The sequence below is a fragment of the Tenrec ecaudatus genome, chromosome 5 (assembly GCF_050624435.1).
Source record: "Tenrec ecaudatus isolate mTenEca1 chromosome 5, mTenEca1.hap1, whole genome shotgun sequence".
Taxonomy (NCBI): Eukaryota; Metazoa; Chordata; class Mammalia; order Afrosoricida; family Tenrecidae; genus Tenrec; species Tenrec ecaudatus.
In genome coordinates, this window is record NC_134534.1 from 68,764,388 (window position 1) to 68,783,396 (window position 19,009).

General features: G+C 47.1%; 1 protein-coding gene across 1 annotated transcript; it reads left to right on the plus strand.

Moving 5' to 3' along the window:
• Window positions 1-446: 446 nt before the first annotated feature.
• Window positions 447-18,780, plus strand: PRDM14 (PR/SET domain 14). The gene is made up of 7 exons (XM_075550840.1): window positions 447-1,134; window positions 1,698-1,751; window positions 1,832-1,989; window positions 3,274-3,544; window positions 8,997-9,199; window positions 14,315-14,416; window positions 18,574-18,780. The coding sequence occupies exons 1-7, from the start codon at window positions 447-449 to the stop codon at window positions 18,778-18,780; spliced, it is 1,683 nt and encodes a 560-aa protein (XP_075406955.1).
• Window positions 18,781-19,009: the final 229 nt, after the last annotated feature.

Consider the following 19,009-nt stretch of genomic DNA (forward strand, 5'->3'; position numbering starts at 1 on the left):
CGCTTAAAGGGCCTCAAGGGAGAGAAGGCAGTTTTGCAGGAACGGGGTTTGGAGGAGAGGGAGAGAGCGGGTCCCGGGACCCAGTCGCGTCGGGTCCCCGAGTGTTTGCAGAGGACGGTCCAGGAGACACTAAGCCGGGATTCGGAGTCCGGCGAGATCCGGCCAGATTTTCGTTGGGCTTTTTGCTGCTGTTGTTGTTATTGGTTTGTTTGTTTGTTTTGGTGGTTGGGGTGGAAGGCGGCGAGCTCAACTTGGGAGATGTCACTAATCTGCGGCCCCGGGCTAGCTCGGGTAGGAACCGCGGCCTTCCCTCCCTGGAGATAGGGAGCAGGCGGACTCGCGCTCGAAGGGCCCAGTAGGAGGGCGCGGGGCGGCGGGCGGCGCCCGGCCACGTGCGCTGAGCCACGCTTGCTTCTCCGCAGACCCGCCGCGCCCAGGGACCCGCGATGGCTCTGCGGCCGCCCGAGGAGAGCGGGCCCCAGGATAAGGGGTTCTATCCGCCGGAGAGGTTCCAGGGCAGCCCCCACCACCTGGCTGCCTACTACACACCTTTCCTGACCTATAACCACTATGGGAACGCCCTTACGCCCGGCGAGGAGCACTACCAAGAATCTTTACGCCAGCTGGAGTCCGCGGTGTCGGGGACCCAGGCGGTGTTCCCTTTTGCCTTCGGGGCTGCAGCTCCCATGCTGAGCCCTGACCTGGCTCTGCAGACTGAGTCGCTGTACGATCTGTACACCAAGGTGCCACCGTGGTACCCGGTCCCCCACTTCCCAAGGGAGGTGCCACAGTTCCTGAGCAATCCGTATGCCGAAGCTAGCAGCAACAACTTCGACCCCAGCGACGGCCAGACCAGCGACCAGTGCTATGGCCCGGAGACCTTAATCCCGCAGATCCCCGTGGATGCCTCTCTGCTCCGTGAAGGTCCCCAGACCTCCCAGCTGTCTAGCAGCCCCCCAGGCCGGCAGACGGAGGACGCCCCTCAAGCCCTGGACTTGGAGGAGACATCTCCTCCTTACAACTTCACTCAGGAGGACCTGAACTTAGCCCTGTACGGGTACATTGTCAGCTGGGAAGGTCGAGTCCAAAGGCACCATGCGATTTCTGGTTTAGTGATCCCCACCGGCGGAGCTGGTAAACGGATTATACTTCATCCCGGAGTTGGGTTGGGTGGGAGTAGAGGTAGGAGTGTAGAAGAGGCACTTGAGAGAGCTGAGTCGGTGCAGGAGTAGTGTGGGGGTGGGGTCTTTCATCGGAGGAGCCTGAAGACTCAGCTCAATTCTGAGGCTTTGCTAGAGTAGCTTCGTGACTCCTGAGGTCACCTTTAGTCAGAGTTGAGGACAGCCAGGTCAGGGAAGAAAGGCTTCATGCTTTGATGGGCATGTAACGTGGGCTCAGATGCTAGCTGGATGCAGGGTTTCACAGTGGCACCTGGTGTAGTTGAGCCTTGGCACTCCAGCTCAGCTGTGTGCTGTGACCGTGCATCACCTTTGCAAGCATAGTTTGGAGTCTCACCTGAGCAACTCTATGAAAAGCTCGTGGAGGAAGAACAGGAATATGTAAAAGCACTGACAAAGGATAAACATCACTAAAGATGGTCAGTTATGCCTGGGGGGGTGTGTGCTTCTATAAACGTTTCCTAATAACATGCATGAAAAAGCGTGGGAAAAACGTCTTTATCCCACCTACCCTTTTAGGATCCGATTCTCTTCAACAGAGGCTGGACAAAGATGCCATTCAGCTCCCAGAAGGTAGGGACCGCTTCACTTGAGTTTATTTTCCTAGCCAATGCGTGCCTCCTCACTGGTTGTCCTGCTTGGACTTTCACCAGATCTCTGCCTTTCCCGGACGGTGTTCGGCGGCATCCCTCACTACGGCGTGTTCTGTAATACACACATTGCTAAAGGAGTCCGGTTTGGTCCCTTTGAAGGAAAAGTGGTCTACCCCAGTGAAATTAAGACCAGTGGAGACAATTCTCTGATGTGGGAGGTAAATATGCTTCCAGGGGAGCTGCTGTAATTGGGAGGGAAGCTGGTGCCTTGAAATCTTGGCCTTTGCACCACTGGGAGGGTTAGTTCCTGACCTACCTGACTGGGTGGCAGTCTGCTCTAAGCTCCAGCGCCCCTGTTTTGCAATACAAAGGGGAGGAAAAGACCGGTCTTCCCTCGGGAGGGTAACATCTTTGCATGAATTCTATAAGCCCTGTGGCACTTTAGGTCATTTTAGTCTGTGATAACTAGCCATCCAGTTTCCATTTAAAGAATTAATATGCTTTGTTGAGGGCCCCAGGGTGGGGTAGTGATTATGCATTGGACTGCTAACCACAACGTCAGATGTTCAAAACCACCAGCCTCTCTCAAGGGTGAAAGACAAGATGTTTTTTGAGTTGTGCTTACAGATATATTCAAATGGTTGGAAATAGGCCAAAGTTGGGGACGAATTTTAGAATTTGCCAATACACTTAGCAAAGATGTTTTAAAGCTGTCTTAAATAAGTAGATCGATAGATAGGTAACTATTAAAAGCAAAACACAAACGACTGACTACTCTTCAAGCTAGTGAAGGCATGCAGTGGTATGTTGGTGGGTTCCTGTATTGAAAACAATTTATCAAGAACCTTGAAAATGCTGAAAACCTTTTACCCAAATTTTCTTCTAGGACTATAGTTTAGGAAAATAACCTGGAGTTCAAGACAATGTAGATGATGCATTTTAATCGTGAAGTTGTTCACAATAGTGACACATTAGAGACAGTGGAGAAAACTTATATGCATGAAAATAAAATGCTTGAAATAAAATGTACAATCATTTGTCTATGTTGCAATTAAAGGTTGTCTTGTTTCCCTTAAAAAAATAACTCATACAATTATAAAGTTAACATGTTTGCTTTAGAAATCAAGAGAGAATAGAGTTAAAAAAATTTTAAGTCTGTCATATCATCTGGAGCTGTGGTTCTCAACCTTCCTAATGCCACGACACTTTCATACAGGTTCTCACATTGTGGTGACCCCAACCATAAAACTATTTCCATTGCTACTTCATCACTGTCATTTTGCTACTGTTATGAATAGGGCAACCCTTGTGAAAGGATCTTTTGACACCCCCCCCCAAAGGGGTCATGACCCACAGACTGAGAACCGCTCATCTAGAGAAAAAAAATTTCATCTCAGTTAACTTATATGCTACTTGCAATGATGCAAGAATCTAATATATTGGGATTAAAGTGTGAAGAAAAAAATGTGTACGTTCCAAACCATAATTCTTATTTCATTTAGATCTTTGAAGACGGTCATTTGAGCCACTTTATCGATGGCAAAGGAGGGGCAGGGAACTGGATGTCCTATGTCAACTGTGCCCGCTTCCGCAAGGAACAGAACCTGGTTGCTGTGCAGTGTGAAGGGCAGATATTTTACGAGAGCTGCAAGGAGATCTACCGGAACCAAGAGCTCCTGGTGTGGTATGGAGACTGCTACGAGAAGTTTCTGGGCATCCCTGTGAACCTTCATTCCACAGACCAGGGCGAGCTGTTACCTAGGCCCTCTGAAGGTGAGTGCATGCTCAGCTGCACCTCTTGAGGCTCTGCTCAAGGAAGCTCAGCCAGCTTTCCTACTGCCCCCCTGGGAATTCTCCCCAAAGGCCAGTGGAGGAGACTCAGTAAAGCAGCAGTTCTCAACCCATTAGTCTTGACCCCTTTGGGGGTCGAATGACCCTTTCACAGGGTTCCCCTGATTCATAACAGTAGCAAAACTGACAGTGATGAAGTAGCAACGAAGATAATTGTGTGGTTGGGGGTCACCACAACATGAGGAACTGTATGAAAGGGCTGTGGCATTAGGAAGGTTGAGACCCACTGCAATAGAGAGTGTCTCTAACTCGGGGACGTAGCCCAGCTGGAGGAGAGCATCTTCACCTTCATCCTCTTCGACCTTTCCCAGACATGAAAATGACCTGCTGACTCTGCCTTGGGAGTCGGTTTGCTCAGGCCCACATAGCCGATGCAGTAAGTCAAAGAACTGGAGCACCCGGAGGGCTGGCCAAACCCTTTTCTGAGTAGGGCGAGAACTCAATGCTAAGCTTAAGACCTACAGGTAAAGAAAAGACAAAGATCCTGAATGCAATGGGATAGAATGTAGACATGGAAATCACAGTTTCGTGCAGTCATGTAAATCACAGTTTCGTGCAGTCATGGAAATCACAGTTTCGTGGAAGAGTTCACATTGTTTTGAGAAGCTGTGGTGTTCCACGGGCATTTGTATATGTACATGTTAATTCTCAAATACAGCATTGATTTCTGACTGGACACTGAAGTCGTCTCTAATTTACTGTGGGTATGAATAACCGGGAATCTTGTTAAAGATGCACAGTAGAGGGCTGCGTTGTTGCCCCTGAGATGCTGCTGGTTCTGGTCCCTGGACCACCGGGGTGCATAGCGAGGAGCTAGAGAGGGCTCCCAACCCACTCCAGTCTGCATTTTTTATTAAGCTCTAAAAGTAAATTCACACACACACAAGTTTGAAAACTATTGATCAAGAAGGGGAGCAAGACAAATGCAAATGTGTACCAATATCGAGGAGTAAATTATTATGCAATAACGATGAACAATGCATGTAAAAGGCCATGCAAGTTTAGTATTCATCACCCGACCTAACAAGTTAAATCAAGACCCTGCAGGGCAGGAAATAAATCCTCAAAAGCAATGCGCCCTGCTCCTGGATCCCTACATGTATTGCATGGGAGAGGAAGGCTTTGAACTACATGGAAAGGACTGCTTAGATTCAATAAAGGTGCAAAGCTGATGGAGTGGGAAGGCAATCCAGCCTCTGGGAACTGAATCCCAAACCCTGCCCAGATCCAACAGGGATTAGGAAGCAATTGATAATAACCATCCTTTTCTCAAGAAGACTGAGCGGCTACACCCCTCACTGAGCTGACTAGAGCTCAAGAAAGTGTTAGCTTTAATCATGATTGCCTAGGGAGGGAGGCAAGGAAAGACTTTATCACCTGAATTTTATGCAAGACTATGTTGGTGAATTGTCCGAGCAGCCCACCATGGGAGTGCGGAAGTCAGCCAGGGTGGGAAGGGTGGGTATACTCTATGGTGCTCCAATTTGTCTGAGACTTAGCAACACGCTGGTCAGGGCTTTTTGTTTTTACATCACTGTGGGGAGGTTTGGTGGTGGTAAGGTAATGAAAGGGGCTTGAGGGAAAAAATGCTAAAAAACTCAAAAAAGCAATCCTTTGGGAAATGTATTTGATAGCATTGTATCGTGCTAGTTAGTGTCTGATATTTTAATAATGGGTGCTGTTGTCAGTGGATTCCTACAGTTCCCTAGGGTGGCACAGTGGTTAAGCTCTCGCCTGTTAACAGAAAAGCAGGGGGCTTGAACTCACGGAAGAAAGGTGTGGCAGCCTACCCTGTTTCCCCGAAAATAAGACAGTGTCTTATATTAATTTTTGCTCCCAAAGATGCAGAAGATCTTATTTTTACGGTACACATTTATTGTTGAACAACAAAAAAGGAAATTTATTACCTGTATATGGTACGGTAGTAGTTGTCATACAAACCAGCATAACCAGACAAACTGAATCCTACAGTATCAAGAATTTCTTGTTACTACCATTATTTCCATGTACAACAATCTATGGTACATTTGCTCATTTATTCAATGACAGTCATGTCACCATCTTCTGGAACATCATAACAATCCAAACCCTTATTTTGGGGGGGATGCCTTATATTTCAGTGAGAGGAAAGACTAAGTAGGTCTTATTTTCGGGAGATGTCTTACTTTCGGGGAAACAGGGTACTTCAAATGTCCTTTGGAAAGACGGGCAGTCTTGGAAACCCTTGTGAGGCACCTCTCTTCTGTCAGGGAGGGTTGCAGTGACGCTGAAGGGGTGGCAAGTGGATTTGACTTGGATGTCTCTCTCTGGGAAAAACACTCACCGTTTGATTAACCACCCAGGGTCTAACCATTGTGCTCCCAGGTAGGGCTGCTTGTCATAGTAACACTCTTCTGGAAATTGATCTTCGGGAAATAAGTAATCCAAAAGGAAAGCTTCGTGCACGGTGGTAGAATAGTTGAGTCACATGGAGCAGATCTTCGGTGACCACCACACAGAAGCACAGGGCTGAGGTCTGTGGTGTTAGGTGCAGAGGAGGGGGGTTCTAAGTGGGGTGGAGTGGTGGGTGGGGAAAACCTAGCTTAGGAGGTAGGTGGTTTGTTTTGCTCCAGATCTGAATCAAATTCCAGCCAGTGCCTACCATTGCTACGATGGTATTTTGGACAATATCCGGAAAGAAAGATGCAAGCAACTCAGTCTTCCTGGGGAGGAATTATGGATGAGGTCGTTTGATTTTGCTTACGTTTATTTATTTATTTATTTATTTATGTTGTGCCTGATGTGACCAAAAGGGAAGGAAAATCAAAATTCCTCAGCTCTGCATGATTTCCACAAAGGCTTCTCTGAGGGGCTGAGACCGGAACCCTGAGGGCAAGCACATGTGTTGGAGTGGTTGTGCATGGAAACTACCAGTCACCCCTGGGGGACAGACCAGGCTTTCCACTCCCTTAAAGCGGTAGAGTCCAGGCAGTTCTTCCCTGGCTGGGAAGCAGGGGGGGTGGGGGGGTGGGTCGTGATCTCCGTGGCAGTGAGTTTGGTTTTTTGTTTGGGCCACTGAGGGGGCACCTTCCCTTTTAAGGTCTCAAGTGAAGGAGGAGGAAAGCTCGGGGCCCACTTGGCATGTATCTTTTAAAGAATGCAAACATATCTCTTAAATTTGGGGGGATGGAGTTGTAGAATGTCAGGCCAATTCTGCATAAGTCCCCAAATTGTTTTTCATGACAGCAAAAAGCATCTTAAGAATATTGAGAAACTCCTTGACTAGAGAAAGGAGTTGAGTGAAGGAAGAATGAAATAATAATGAGGAATTTCCAACTGCTTGGACCAAACATGCAGCTCAAGCCCTAAATAGTAACCCACTCTCCCACTAGCAGCTCTCAGGGTTCATTACGCCCTACAGTGGCCCTGTATAGGGTTTCTTAGACTGCATTGTTTAGCGATCAAACGGTCTGGTCTTTCTTCAGCCGAGCAGCTTTGGTCCCAAGCAGAGTGCCCTCAGTCTGGCCGGTGTTCCTGCCTACATTACTGTTGATGCCAACTCTTGAGGAGGTAGGGGTTTCAAAGGGCTGCTCCCCTAGGGCCTCCAAAGCTGTGACTTTTGGAAGCAAACATCTTCCAAGGCCACTCTGGATGGGGTTGAACTAGGAACCACGTGGCTGTGGATCAAGGGTGGATCCTTATTTGGAATTTTAGTAGGCTTTGCTGTTTTGAATTGTTAATAAAAGTGACCCAGCCCTAAAGTTTGCATCTACACTTTCCACTCCTGGAAGCAGAAAGGCCAGGGATTTGTGACTAATAAAAACCTCTGGCCCAGCAAAACCTGCCCCATAGGAAGATGCCGAGGTGCCAAGGGTGTCAGCACGTCAGTGAAAGTGATAGACAGAGCTGGGCAATCCACCGTCTGGCGGTGGCGGTTGCCTTATGATTATTTACTTAATGAATGGTTTATTTCCTTAGCCACCTGTTAAAGGGCCCTGGGACGCTGGTTGTTAACTAACAAAGCTCCTGATGGACAGCTTCCCTGGGGTCCCATGCATACTCTCCGGGCTCTGCTCTCCCTCCCGGGGTGGACAAAAAGGTCCCAGGACTGCATTCATAGTCAAAGCCACTTTATCCTCTGGAATCCAGAGTGCGCTCGGCAGGGACGCTTTTGTAGGTGGCATGGCTTCCCCCTTCCCCCAACTTACATACACCCCTGAACCGGGACCGCCTTGGCTAGAGTCCTGCACCTTCTCTAACCTCCTTCCTCCCCACCCCTCCCCCGTCCACAGCAGATGGACCTTTCACGGTCATCTCTCTCACCGAGGGACAGAACCTCTCATGTTGATGAGAACTGCGCAGTAAAGTGTTAGCACTAAGTTCATCAGCATGATTGCTTAGTGTATCGTGGAAGGCAAGGCAGCTGTTAGCCTAACTTTCTGCAGGATGATTTAAGCTTTGGAATTCCCCCTGACCGTTTAGAGACCCCGCAGTACAAACGAACAGCTCCCCCTCTCATCCAGTGAGGGTACGCTGAGCTTTGTAAGTGAACACCGACCAGGAGAAGCACCGGCAGCCTGGAAAACCTAGCCGTGGGTGGTGATTACTGGCCTGGGTGGACGGCTCTGAGCTGTGGCTGCGATTGCTTTGTTACTTTTACAAGTGCCAGTCAAGAATGTCTAAGAACGACAGGATGGGACGGCTACATTGTGTTGGGGGAAGGGTTGCTTCCACAAATGCAGTGCAGGGGAGGGGGGAGGAAGGACAGCTGTCGGAGACCTGGCCACCAGGAAGACTCTGAATCCTAATTTGAACAAATGCCTCTAATAAAGAAATACAAGGTGGCTTCAGAACATTTTGGGAAATTTCCTATGAACTTCTGGAAGCCCCATTGTATTTGGATATATATTTACATCGAGGAATTAATTTTTAGCGTGGTGCTTTTTAAAGATGTTACTGCTTTTTTCCCCTTCATGCTTTCAATTTTGTCATGCATTTCTGTCTTTCAAAAAAAGTATGGTAACATGTATAACAAAACCTTTGCCATTTTAAGAATTTTTCTAGACATACAAATTTAATCATACACGTCAGTGATGTTTATGACATACAACCATCACTAGTATTAATTTTTAAATTGGTATCCTTCAGAGAAAATAGTCGTGGGAGAGTTATTAGGCAAATAATAAATGCGTACCCGGTTCTCCATTATAGACGGAGCTTAGGCGAAGAAAGGAAACAGTTGGCTGGGAGTGGAGGACTGTGCGAGCTCGGGGGTGGGTCGGGGTGGTATTTCTCTTGGGATATCATTGAGAATGTGTGTGATGAGTGTTTTAAGTAAGATGGAGAGATGGTAGCTCAAAAAGCCCCTGTCACTCGTTCACCCTATCTTTGACAGAGTCTTCAGAAGGTTACAAATGTGAGAGATGTGGAAAAGTGTTTACTTACAAATACTACAGAGATAAGCACCTCAAGTACACGGCCTGCGTAGACCAGGGGGACCGAAAGTTTCCCTGTCCTCTCTGCACACGCTCCTTTGAGAAGCGGGACCGGCTCCGAATCCACATTCTTCACGTACACGAGAAGCACCGGCCTCACAAGGTAAGGACCAGTCTAGAAGAGGAGGGTGTGCATCCCTGCACTGCCACTCTTGCCTTCTATGTTCACAGTCCTTTTCCAAACCCCGGAACACATGCTGGGAGCCGCCTGGGTGCTGGTCGCTGGCATGAGCCAGGGTCTCTGAAGGGGGTGCAGTTATGGAAGAAATCAGCAAAGCCATAGATGCCAGGTGTGAGGGTGAATGCACAGGGTAGGCGGGCAGTATGAAGGAAAGAGTGGCCACGTCTGTCCACCCAGACCCCTGGGTCCCTGGGTTATGAAAGACTTCAGAGAAAAGCTGACCTTGAGCTGAGTCTTGAAGGCAAACTGGGAACGCTCCTATCAGAGGCAGCTGGTTCGGGAAGGCATTCCAAGCAGGGGAAAGCCTGACGTGGTTGTAGGTCACTGCAGGTTGTTACACCCCCACGTTGTTTATTCCTCTAGCCCCCTTTAGTATAGTCTTCATTCCTCACCAATACTTAGATTCAAGTGGATGGATTCTTTTTCTGGACTTCCGTATCCATTGTCTAGCTTTCACAGGCATCGGAGGCTATTAATACTCTGGTTAGGTCAGACACACCTTCGTCTTCAGAGTGAAGTTGCATTTTTAAAGAGGCGTTTGCATGATGTGCTTCCAGTCAGCACTCATGGAAGTAGCAGTCCAGAGATCAAAAGAAGAGGTTTTTTGTTTCTTTCCTCCCCTCATTTTCCCCCTCCATCCCTCACAAACCCTTGACACTTTTTAAATTATTATTTTGTCCAAAAGAAGAGGTTTATCAGGGAAGTCTTTTGCACAAGACCTCTTCAGATATGGATTGTGATAACAGTTGTACCAGCCCCCATTAAAATAACTTTTTTTAAAAAACCAACAAAACACAACACAAAGACCTCTTCAGAGGATTGAAGAGCAAGGATGTTTCATTGAGGGCACAGGTGCAAGGTGCACTTTGACCCAAGCCATGGTGTCATTTTAATTGCATGGCATGCGTGTGAAAGGTGGGCATGGGATAGGGAAGACAAGAAGATGCATGTGAACTGTGGTGCGGGGAAGAGGATTGAAAGTACCGTGGACTGCCAAAAGGACAATCCGATGGTCCAGCCAGAGACTTCCTCTGCATACTCTGGACAGTGTCAAGAGAGACCAACTAGTTGCTGGGGAGGGCCATCGTGTTGGTAAAGTAGAGGGACAGGGAAAGGAGGAAGGCCCTCAGGAGCTGGACGGACACTGGCTGCATCAGTGGGCTCAGGCACAGCAACAACCGAGGGCGGTGCAGCCCCGGACAGTGCTTCAGTGTGTTGTGTGGAAGCTCACTACAGGTCAGAGTCGACTCAGTGGCTCCTAGCAACAATAGATATTTCCCCCCAACATGCATTTTTTAATGTAATAAAATGAACACACTTGATAAAGGGGAGGAGAGAGTGGAGCCAATTTACAGTCCAACCAGCTGGATTTGTATTGTAGTACCTGGTAAGGAGCTCTGGTGCTGTAGTGGTTACTCAACCTCAAGGTCAGCAGTTCAAAATCACCAGCTCCTCCCCAGGGGAAAGACTCTCTACTCCCATAAAGATTTAGTCTCAGAAACCCACAGGGACATTTCTGCCCCATCCTAGACGGTCACTTTGGGTAGACATCAGTTCCGTGACCGTGAGTTTGGTTTGGAAGTAGCACCGGTTCTCAGGGCCATAATGAATATTGCCCATTTATGTTGCTATTGTCATTATTTAAAGTGGTAAGCTGTGTGTGTGTGTGTGGTAGATAGATGGGTAGATAGATTAGTAGTTTGTATTCATCCTGTGATGTCAGTTTATGTCCTCCTTGGCCAGTATATACGCTGTTGCACACTTTTGTAATAATACCTTACAAGCAATATTAACTCAGTTTTAGAACATATCTTGTTATGTTTTGCATTTTCATACTTCTAAAATTGGGGTGGGTTCTACAATCTAACTAACTAAGAACTGGTAACATTTTCTGTTTAACTAACACAAAGTAATGAGGGGAATTAAAAAAAACTGAGCGTCTTAGCTTTGTCTTATTTGTGTGCAAAAAAAAGCAGGACTTCCAGTGTTTGGGGTTTTTGTTGCTTATGTCTAAAGTGGAGCCCTGGAAAAGGTGATCAGAGTTAGGTTTACGAGATGGGCATCCGCCTAAACACTGAGGATAATGGTGGGATGTGGGTTGGGGATTGGGGGACATCTGTGGCTGGTCCTGGCATCTTTGAAAATTGGGGGACTGTAGCCAGATCAATAGATGACAAGAATGATGAGGATGAAGTGGATGCTGCTAATAGTGAGATGATGGATGACTGAATGCTTCCAACGAAGAGTTGTCTGCATGGGAAAGTGGGGAAAAGGGCATTTTAACTGGGGAATAGAACACGGACAGGCCAGCCAGACTCAATGTAATCAAGGGGTGTTCTTCTTTCGTTGACTTCTATTTAAAAACCTGACCCTTCATTATAACGAAAGGACCACTAAACCAAAAGAAAAACACACAAACCCACTGCCATGGAGGCGATCTGACCCTGACCTTAAATCGTCAGCTGAGCAGAGAGCCTCTTCTATCTCCTGAGGAGTGGCTGCTGGTGTGACCTCTAACCCTCCGTTTAGTAGTCCATCTCCTAACCCTTAGCATAACGAGGGCTTCTAACTACTTACCAGTGAATTTCAAATCTACGAGTAGAATTTTGTCCTGAACTCAAAATATGTCTTTTTAGTTGTTCCAGAACATTTCCACTTGCACGTCCACAGCTTTATGTTCATTATATTCAGAAGGTTTGGGTTATTTTTTTTGTCCCTACCGTATTTTTTAACTACTACTTAATATTTTTTATTCTCTTTAACTTTACTTTCATGAGCTGTAGTTTCACACTTCTGGTGGTGCAGTGGCTGCTCGTGCAGCTGCTAGCCACAAGGTGCTCGGAGAGAGATGAGGCTTTCGACTCCCATAAAGAGTTACAGTCTCATGTGACTCAGGATTGATGAACCTATAGGGACCTCAAGTAGTAGAATAAGGATTTGCAGGAGGGAGGGGGTGAGTAAAAGGGAGAGGATGTCAAGGAGTTTAGAAAGAAAAATCATGTGTGGAAACTGATTGTGGTAGCAACTGTACACTACTGCTTGACATGATGAACTATGGAATGATATATGTATTAACTCCCAATTAATTTTCTAAAAAAGAGTTACAGCCTTGATCTTCCCATAGCACTTGGAGGTGATGGGCCAAAATGGTTCGCTGCTCACTTGACCCAGAAAACCCCACAAGATCATGCAAATCAAGACGGCAGAATTTTCAGGTCCATTTCAAGAACACCCGTGACGCTGCCCAGGCCATCAAGCATATGCATATCCGGAAAGTCACCAAATATCTGAAAGAAGTCGCTTTGCAGCAGCGGTGTGTGCCTTGGGGCCGCCGGTGCTGGAGGTGGTGGGCGTGTCCAGGCCAAACAGTGGGCTTGGACCCAGGGTGGGCGGCCCAGAAAGAGTGCTGACTTGTTGCTGCACATGCTTGAAACTGCCGAGGGTCATGCTGGCCTGAAGGGTTTAGATGGGGATTCTCTGGTCATTGAGCACATCCAGGTGAACAAAGCCCCCAAGATGCACCGCGGACTAACAGAGCTCCTGGGCCACCAGCACCTCCATGAGCAACCCCTGCCCCACGGAGATGATCCTGACTGAAAAGGCACAGAGTGTTCTGGAACCGGAAGAGGAGGTGGCACAGAAGGAAAAGATCTGATGAAGCCAAAACATGTGGCTCGGGAGTAAATTGAGCTTAAAATAAAAGTTAAAAAAATAAATAAAAGTATTAAAATCTGTTAAACCTCTCAGGCAGTTCTCCCCTGCCCTACAGGGTCATGAGGAGTCAACTCAGCGGCAGGGAGTTTGGTTTTTTGGTTCAAACGCTTTCGTTTGAGTTCTTAGCTTGATAACATGACAAAGTATATTCACTTTGTACAGAAATGTTAAGTGTTATTTTTCTAATAAAATTTATTACTTGCGGAAAAGAAAAGAAGCTCAAGTGAAACTGAGCCAACAGCAGATCTATTATGTTTACCAAGTTCTGCCTGGACCAAAAAGAAGTCCTGGCGGTGCAGTGGTTAAATGCCTGGGAGCCCCTCTGTAGCAGAGAGAGCAGCAGTCTGCTTGGCAGGGATGATAGTCTTAGAAACCTCTGGGCCCACAGGCCAGAATCACCTTGACAGCAGTCAGTGGAATCTGAAAACTCCGACTACCTAGGAAAATAAAATGTAACCAGCACCATCTGATTTACGTAAATGATGTTGGTTATACAGCCAACAATTGAAAAGCCTTGTGATACGGCCCTCCTTTCCGCTTTTAAAGCCTACGTGCCCCTTCGCTTCAGGTTAAGCATGAAGCAGAACTGGTGAAGTCTAGTGTACCAGGCGAGTGCATCAGCTGCAGGATGGACGCAAAATCAATGTGCCAGGAAAAAAATTGTAGTCAGTAATTATAGTGAACACAAAAGTTTATACATGAGTTTAGTAAGGCAGTCCTCTACAAAGTCCTGGAATACCTGACCGGTGTGTACAGCAAAGCTTTGCTTTCTCACAAAATACTGTTTTTCCGGCTCTGTTAATTGCTTACAACCATGCCAGACTTGAACTTCATATGAGGGGGCCTCCCCGTGTTCACAGAAAAGCGGAATGAAAAGATAATGGAGTTTTTCTTATTCTTTCTTGGAGCTTTTTAGTAGTTTGTTTTGTTTGACATCTTCAGATGACTGTTTTGAAGTAAACATAAAGGAATTTCTTTTGAGTTTTTTTTTTAATTTTTGAGCTCTCTTTTGAGGCTATTTTATTCAGAAAACTTGGATTGAAGTAATTTTTTCTTAGAACCTTGAAGGCATGCTGGCTCTCTTCTATCATTTGATGCGGTGGGTGAATTTTCAAGGTCACAGCTCCAGGGACAGGATCTAGACCAGAATCCACTCCACTGGGTTCTCCACTTAGACTTGGGGAAGCTGACACTGAGCCTCCGATGTACGGACACCACAGCACCCCCATGTCTCCCACTCCCAGACCAACAAAATGTGGAAATGGGTTCACTTGTTTGGGGATGACATGATTCCAGTTATGTTTTTCTCTTTTTCCGCCTTAGTGCTCGACCTGTGGGAAGTGTTTCTCTCAGTCTTCCAGCCTAAACAAACACATGCGCATCCATTCTGGAGACAGACCCTACCACTGCGTGTACTGCACAAAGGTAAGTGGAAACCTCCTAAGAGGTCTTTCTTTCTTGCTCCCTCCTCGGCAGTCCTGGATAAAAGCTTGATGTATCATGCCTGCTTTATAAGGAATTCTGAGTGATAGTTAATCCATTGTCATCTCTTTAACCCCCCTTCCCTCCCCAAGTGTGCTCAAGCTTGCTAAAAAAATAGCTGTTTCGCTGCCAAGTTGACGGTTAGGAATTATGGAATGAAACATCCAGAGTTTACAGGGACCTAATAATCACAGACACTACTGTGTAGTATTTATGGACACGGGAGCTGCTGAGGTTCAAACCTTACGGAGGACACTTCAAGCCCCGCTGCGTGTACCTTGAGCTAGTCGCTCCTCTGTTTAGTGTCCTCACAGGGAATAGGGGCGAAGCAAGTAATCGTTACAACGTTACTGTAGGCACATGAGCTAGAGACTGCGAAGTGTCTAGCTCGTTGTAAGGACGTTAGAAACATTACATACTGCTTTATCATTAATATTTTAATCTCTGGAGGTTTAAAACTAAGGGGGTGCTACTGATAGAACTTTCTAAGAGGACATTGCAGAAATAGCACCCAATCTAACTGTTACGTAGAATCCTGTGTTGTAAAGCAGGAGAAGGAAAGACCTGGTTACTGGAATAGAGATAATAATTCTGTCGTGATCGCTGAACTAGATCCTAAAACACTTCAACACCCATTAGGACGATCTACACTGATGCTATCCAAGCATGATAAAGGCTTAGCCATGTGTGCCTATTGAAAGCCACGGAAGTGAAGTAAATTTTAATGTCTAGAAAGATCCTTGGTTGCACTAGTCACACTTCAGGAAATATCCAAGGACCACCAAATTGAATAACTCAGATATAGAACATTACCATGTTCCCAGAGAACCCTGTTGAATAGTACAGATAGAAGATGTTTCTGTCCCTACAAGTCATTTAAAAGTAAGCCCTGAAAGGAATACAGGCAGTCTGTTATATTGAGGGCACTTCTGAATCGCCCAGTCCCCCAAACTGGAAATCACAAGTTTAAGCTGATGTTTTATATCACTGTCACTGACCCAGGAAATCTAAGTCACTTTCTTATGCAGTAAATCTTCATTAGTTAGTAGTGGATTTCTATTTGCCAGTTCACTTTCTCTCTAAAATTTAATTGTAACCTCAAAATCAATACTTTCACATTTAGAGTTGTGTTTGTTGGTTTTTGTGTTCTCTGGTTTTTACAGCTACTTACACATATTCTAAAACACAGATACAGATTAGAAGTAAAAATGAGGAAGAAATTAATTCTCCCTATTGAAGACGGGGAGAGGGAACCTCTCACTCTGTTTAAGAACATTTACTCTGTTTAAGAAAACGTAGCCCTCTCATTGCCTCCCACAATGTGCTCAATGTAAGTCACTTTAAAGGCTAAAGAAGCCTATTTTACAACCAGGCCTGTTCCCACAAGGACCTTGATGCCATCTCTCTGGTAAGTGACCAATCAAGAAAGATAGTGGCCGTGTCTCCTACTCTGCTGCGAGGCTGGGAGGCTGCCTTTACCTGGCATTTGGCTCCACGGTGTAAACCTACCTGCAATCCTAAAGACAGATCATTTCACCTGCTTTGGCAGAGGTGGTTACTTAAGCGGGACCATCCCAACTACCCAAGTGAACGTTGTATGCCTTACGTATGACTCATGGCGCTGGCAAGACCTCTGCTGAAGGACTAGGTATTCATCTTGAGAGCATGTATAAAAGGAGTTGCGATAAGCTTGTCCATATAAAAAGATAGAAGCACTTGTTTTTGTAATCTAACAGATTACCAGGGATACATATTACATTCTGGTTTGATCTAATAAGAATATTCTTTTTTGTGAGAGTTTGTCTAAATTGACAGATCTTTTTGAAACTATGCTTCCCAATAATGCACCAACCCCCCCCCCCGTGCGTCCCCCCAAATTACTGCCTACTCATAGAGACCCGATAGGACAGGGTAGAACTGCTCCCCATGGTTTTCTGAGACTGTAAGTCTTTAGGAGTAGAAAGCCCCATGTTTCTTCAGAAGAGCTGCAGATAGTTTTGAACCGCTGACATTGCAATTAACAGCCCAGCTAATAGCCAATACCCCACCAGGACCCCTGAAACACTACTCAGCGCCTTCGTTCAGAGCGGCTGGCAGAGGCAGTTGGGCCCCATCTGGTTCTTCTGGTCTCACTGCCGTGGAGACTGAGGTTATATGGTATGTTCGTCATTCCTTGGACCAACGAATTGTTTTCGGATGAGATTCTTTCAATGACGTTATTACACAAATGGAGAATGGGGTTGGGCTTGCCAGGAATTAAGGGGGTGGGGGCGAGGGAATAAAAGCCTCAGGGAACTGTATGGCCAACAGAAGGGCAACATGAGGGATTCCTGGGATGGAAATGTTTGAGTCGTGACTGTCAATAGCATGGTTATGACATCTACTATGATTTCTTGATAACATGCCATCTCAACAGTTTCTCCTAGACTGATTCAGTGACCTTGGTTATATTGTGCGTGTGGTGCAGTCATTTTTGCTGTCCTTCTCCAATCACTCCACCACCCATGTGAACACGGTATACTCCCTGAGAACAACCCATCCATGTCCTCTCCGTCACCTCTGGTCACCACAGATCCTCTTTGGCTCACGTCATAGGAGTGAGGCCGCACAATATTACGGTTTTGTTGGGCACTCACTTTGCGCAGCCTGTCTTCAGGGTTGTGGCATGCACCAGGACCTCGTGCCTCTTTATTTATTTTCCCTCACCTCTCTTCACAGCTGAGGAGTTCATTATGTATCTGAGGGGGCTTCAAAAATCTGTGAGAAAACTTGTTGTTTTTTTCCTTGTGTTCCGTTTTTTCCTCTGAGCTTCTGGAATCCCCCCTCATAGCCAGCACGTTCCTCCTCGTCCTGTCGGTGAGCACGTGTTGTCCCACCTCTCCACGGCTGTGAAGAACGCTCCTGGCACCACTGTTCTGGTGTTGGTCTGCTCTGCACCTTCGCTTGCCTGAGTGTGTGCCGAGTGGGGCCTCGGGTCGGCTGATGGTGCCAGGTCAACTGTCCGAGGAACCACCAAACCAACCCAGTGGCTGTGCCACTTCACCCCCCGCCAGTGAAGGAGAGGCCCACGTGCTCCACAGCCTTGCCAACAACTATAGTTTCCCGGGTGCACCCTGGCTTCTATGCCAGTGGAGAACACGGAGCCAAGAGAACCTATTATTTACTATAACTGCACGCGCAGCTCTTAACTGCCTCAAAGTTTACAACGAAAGAGCAAGCACTGGGGTACTGATTTACCCGCACTACTGCTTTGGCCGGTATGAGATCCTCTTGAAAGGCAATCAGGCGCACTAGTGGCAGAGTGGGCGGCTGCTAACCACTAAGCTTGTAGTTCAAACTGACCAGCCTCCTCGAGGGAGGAAGACTGGGCAATGAGCATTCATCTTCCATGAAGATGTAGAGCTCGGAGACTCTGGTGGAGCCATTCTACCCTGTACTGCAGGGAGTTCATGGGCAGAATCACCTCGGAGGGCAGTGGGTTGTCTTCCTAGGACCAATTACATCAGGATCGCTGCGTAGTTGCCTCTTGCCCCTCAAGTCCAGGTGCTGCAGACGCTGCAGTGGGGCTGAGAGCGTGGCATCCTTAAGCCATACCCTTGTGCTGCAGCGGTGCTGCTCCAAGAGTTTCTTGCTGGCAGTTGCCGCTGCATCGATTTTAGTTCACGGGGACCCCGTGCGCCTAGCTTAGAACTGCCCCACGGGTCCCAGAGAAGCGTTGGTGGTGTGGCGGGTTGCTCTTTGGGCTGGTAACCACAGGGCCAGCAGGGCAGAATGCCTAGGTGCTCTGTAGGAGGCGGCGTGGGAGGTTTCGGACTTGGAAACCTAAAGGAGGAGTGTGCTGGCGTCGGTGATAGTGTGTTCCAGCCGTGTATTGAGCTGCCCTTATGGTAAGCAGCAAGTCCTCTTCACTATCCAGTGCCACTTGGAAACCACCAGGACGTGTCAACTAAGTGTGCCGTCATGAGCAGCTGTTGATCAGCAGTGCGCAGTAGCTGTGAAACCTGCAGACAGGTCCTCCTTCGGAGAACGCGGGGCGCCCCGATCACCAGTCACAGGGTTGTGCCTCTCATGGAATTTTGCTTTTCCTGTGTTTTTCACAGAAATTCACGGCCTCCAGTATCCTCCGCACACATCTCAGGCAGCATTCTGGGGAGAAGCCCTTCAAGTGCAAGTACTGTGGTAAATCTTTTGCATCCCACGCTGCCCATGACAGTCATGTCAGACGCTCACACAAGAATGACCGCGGCTGCTCGGAGTCTGTGGGGAAACCCGCTCAGCCCAAGGAGCCCCCGGGTGAAGACTCATGAGTTCTACTGCTGGCCCTCAGAGTTTGGCGAGCAATCTGAGAATGAGGACTAAGATTCTGTTTCTTTCTTGTTGTGTTGTGAGCAAGTGTTTGTAACATTGAGATGGGAAAAGCAGAGCTGATCAATAGGACAATTGCCTTATTTATGGACAGTGGTTTTAACAGCCTTAGCAGAAATGTTCTATCCCAACTTTTAGCAAGTTTGATGAGATACATTCACCTAGAAACAG

Excerpts from the sequence above, each read along its gene's own strand:
- PRDM14 (XM_075550840.1), top strand. The coding sequence starts at position 447 with ATGGCTCTGCGGCCGCCCGAGGAGAGCGGGCCCCAGGATAAGGGGTTC. Across the intron at positions 1,135-1,697 it reads GATCCCCACCGGCGGAGCTG|GATCCGATTCTCTTCAACAG; the intron begins GTAAACGGATTA and ends CTACCCTTTTAG. Across the intron at positions 3,545-8,996 it reads GTTACCTAGGCCCTCTGAAG|AGTCTTCAGAAGGTTACAAA; the intron begins GTGAGTGCATGC and ends TATCTTTGACAG.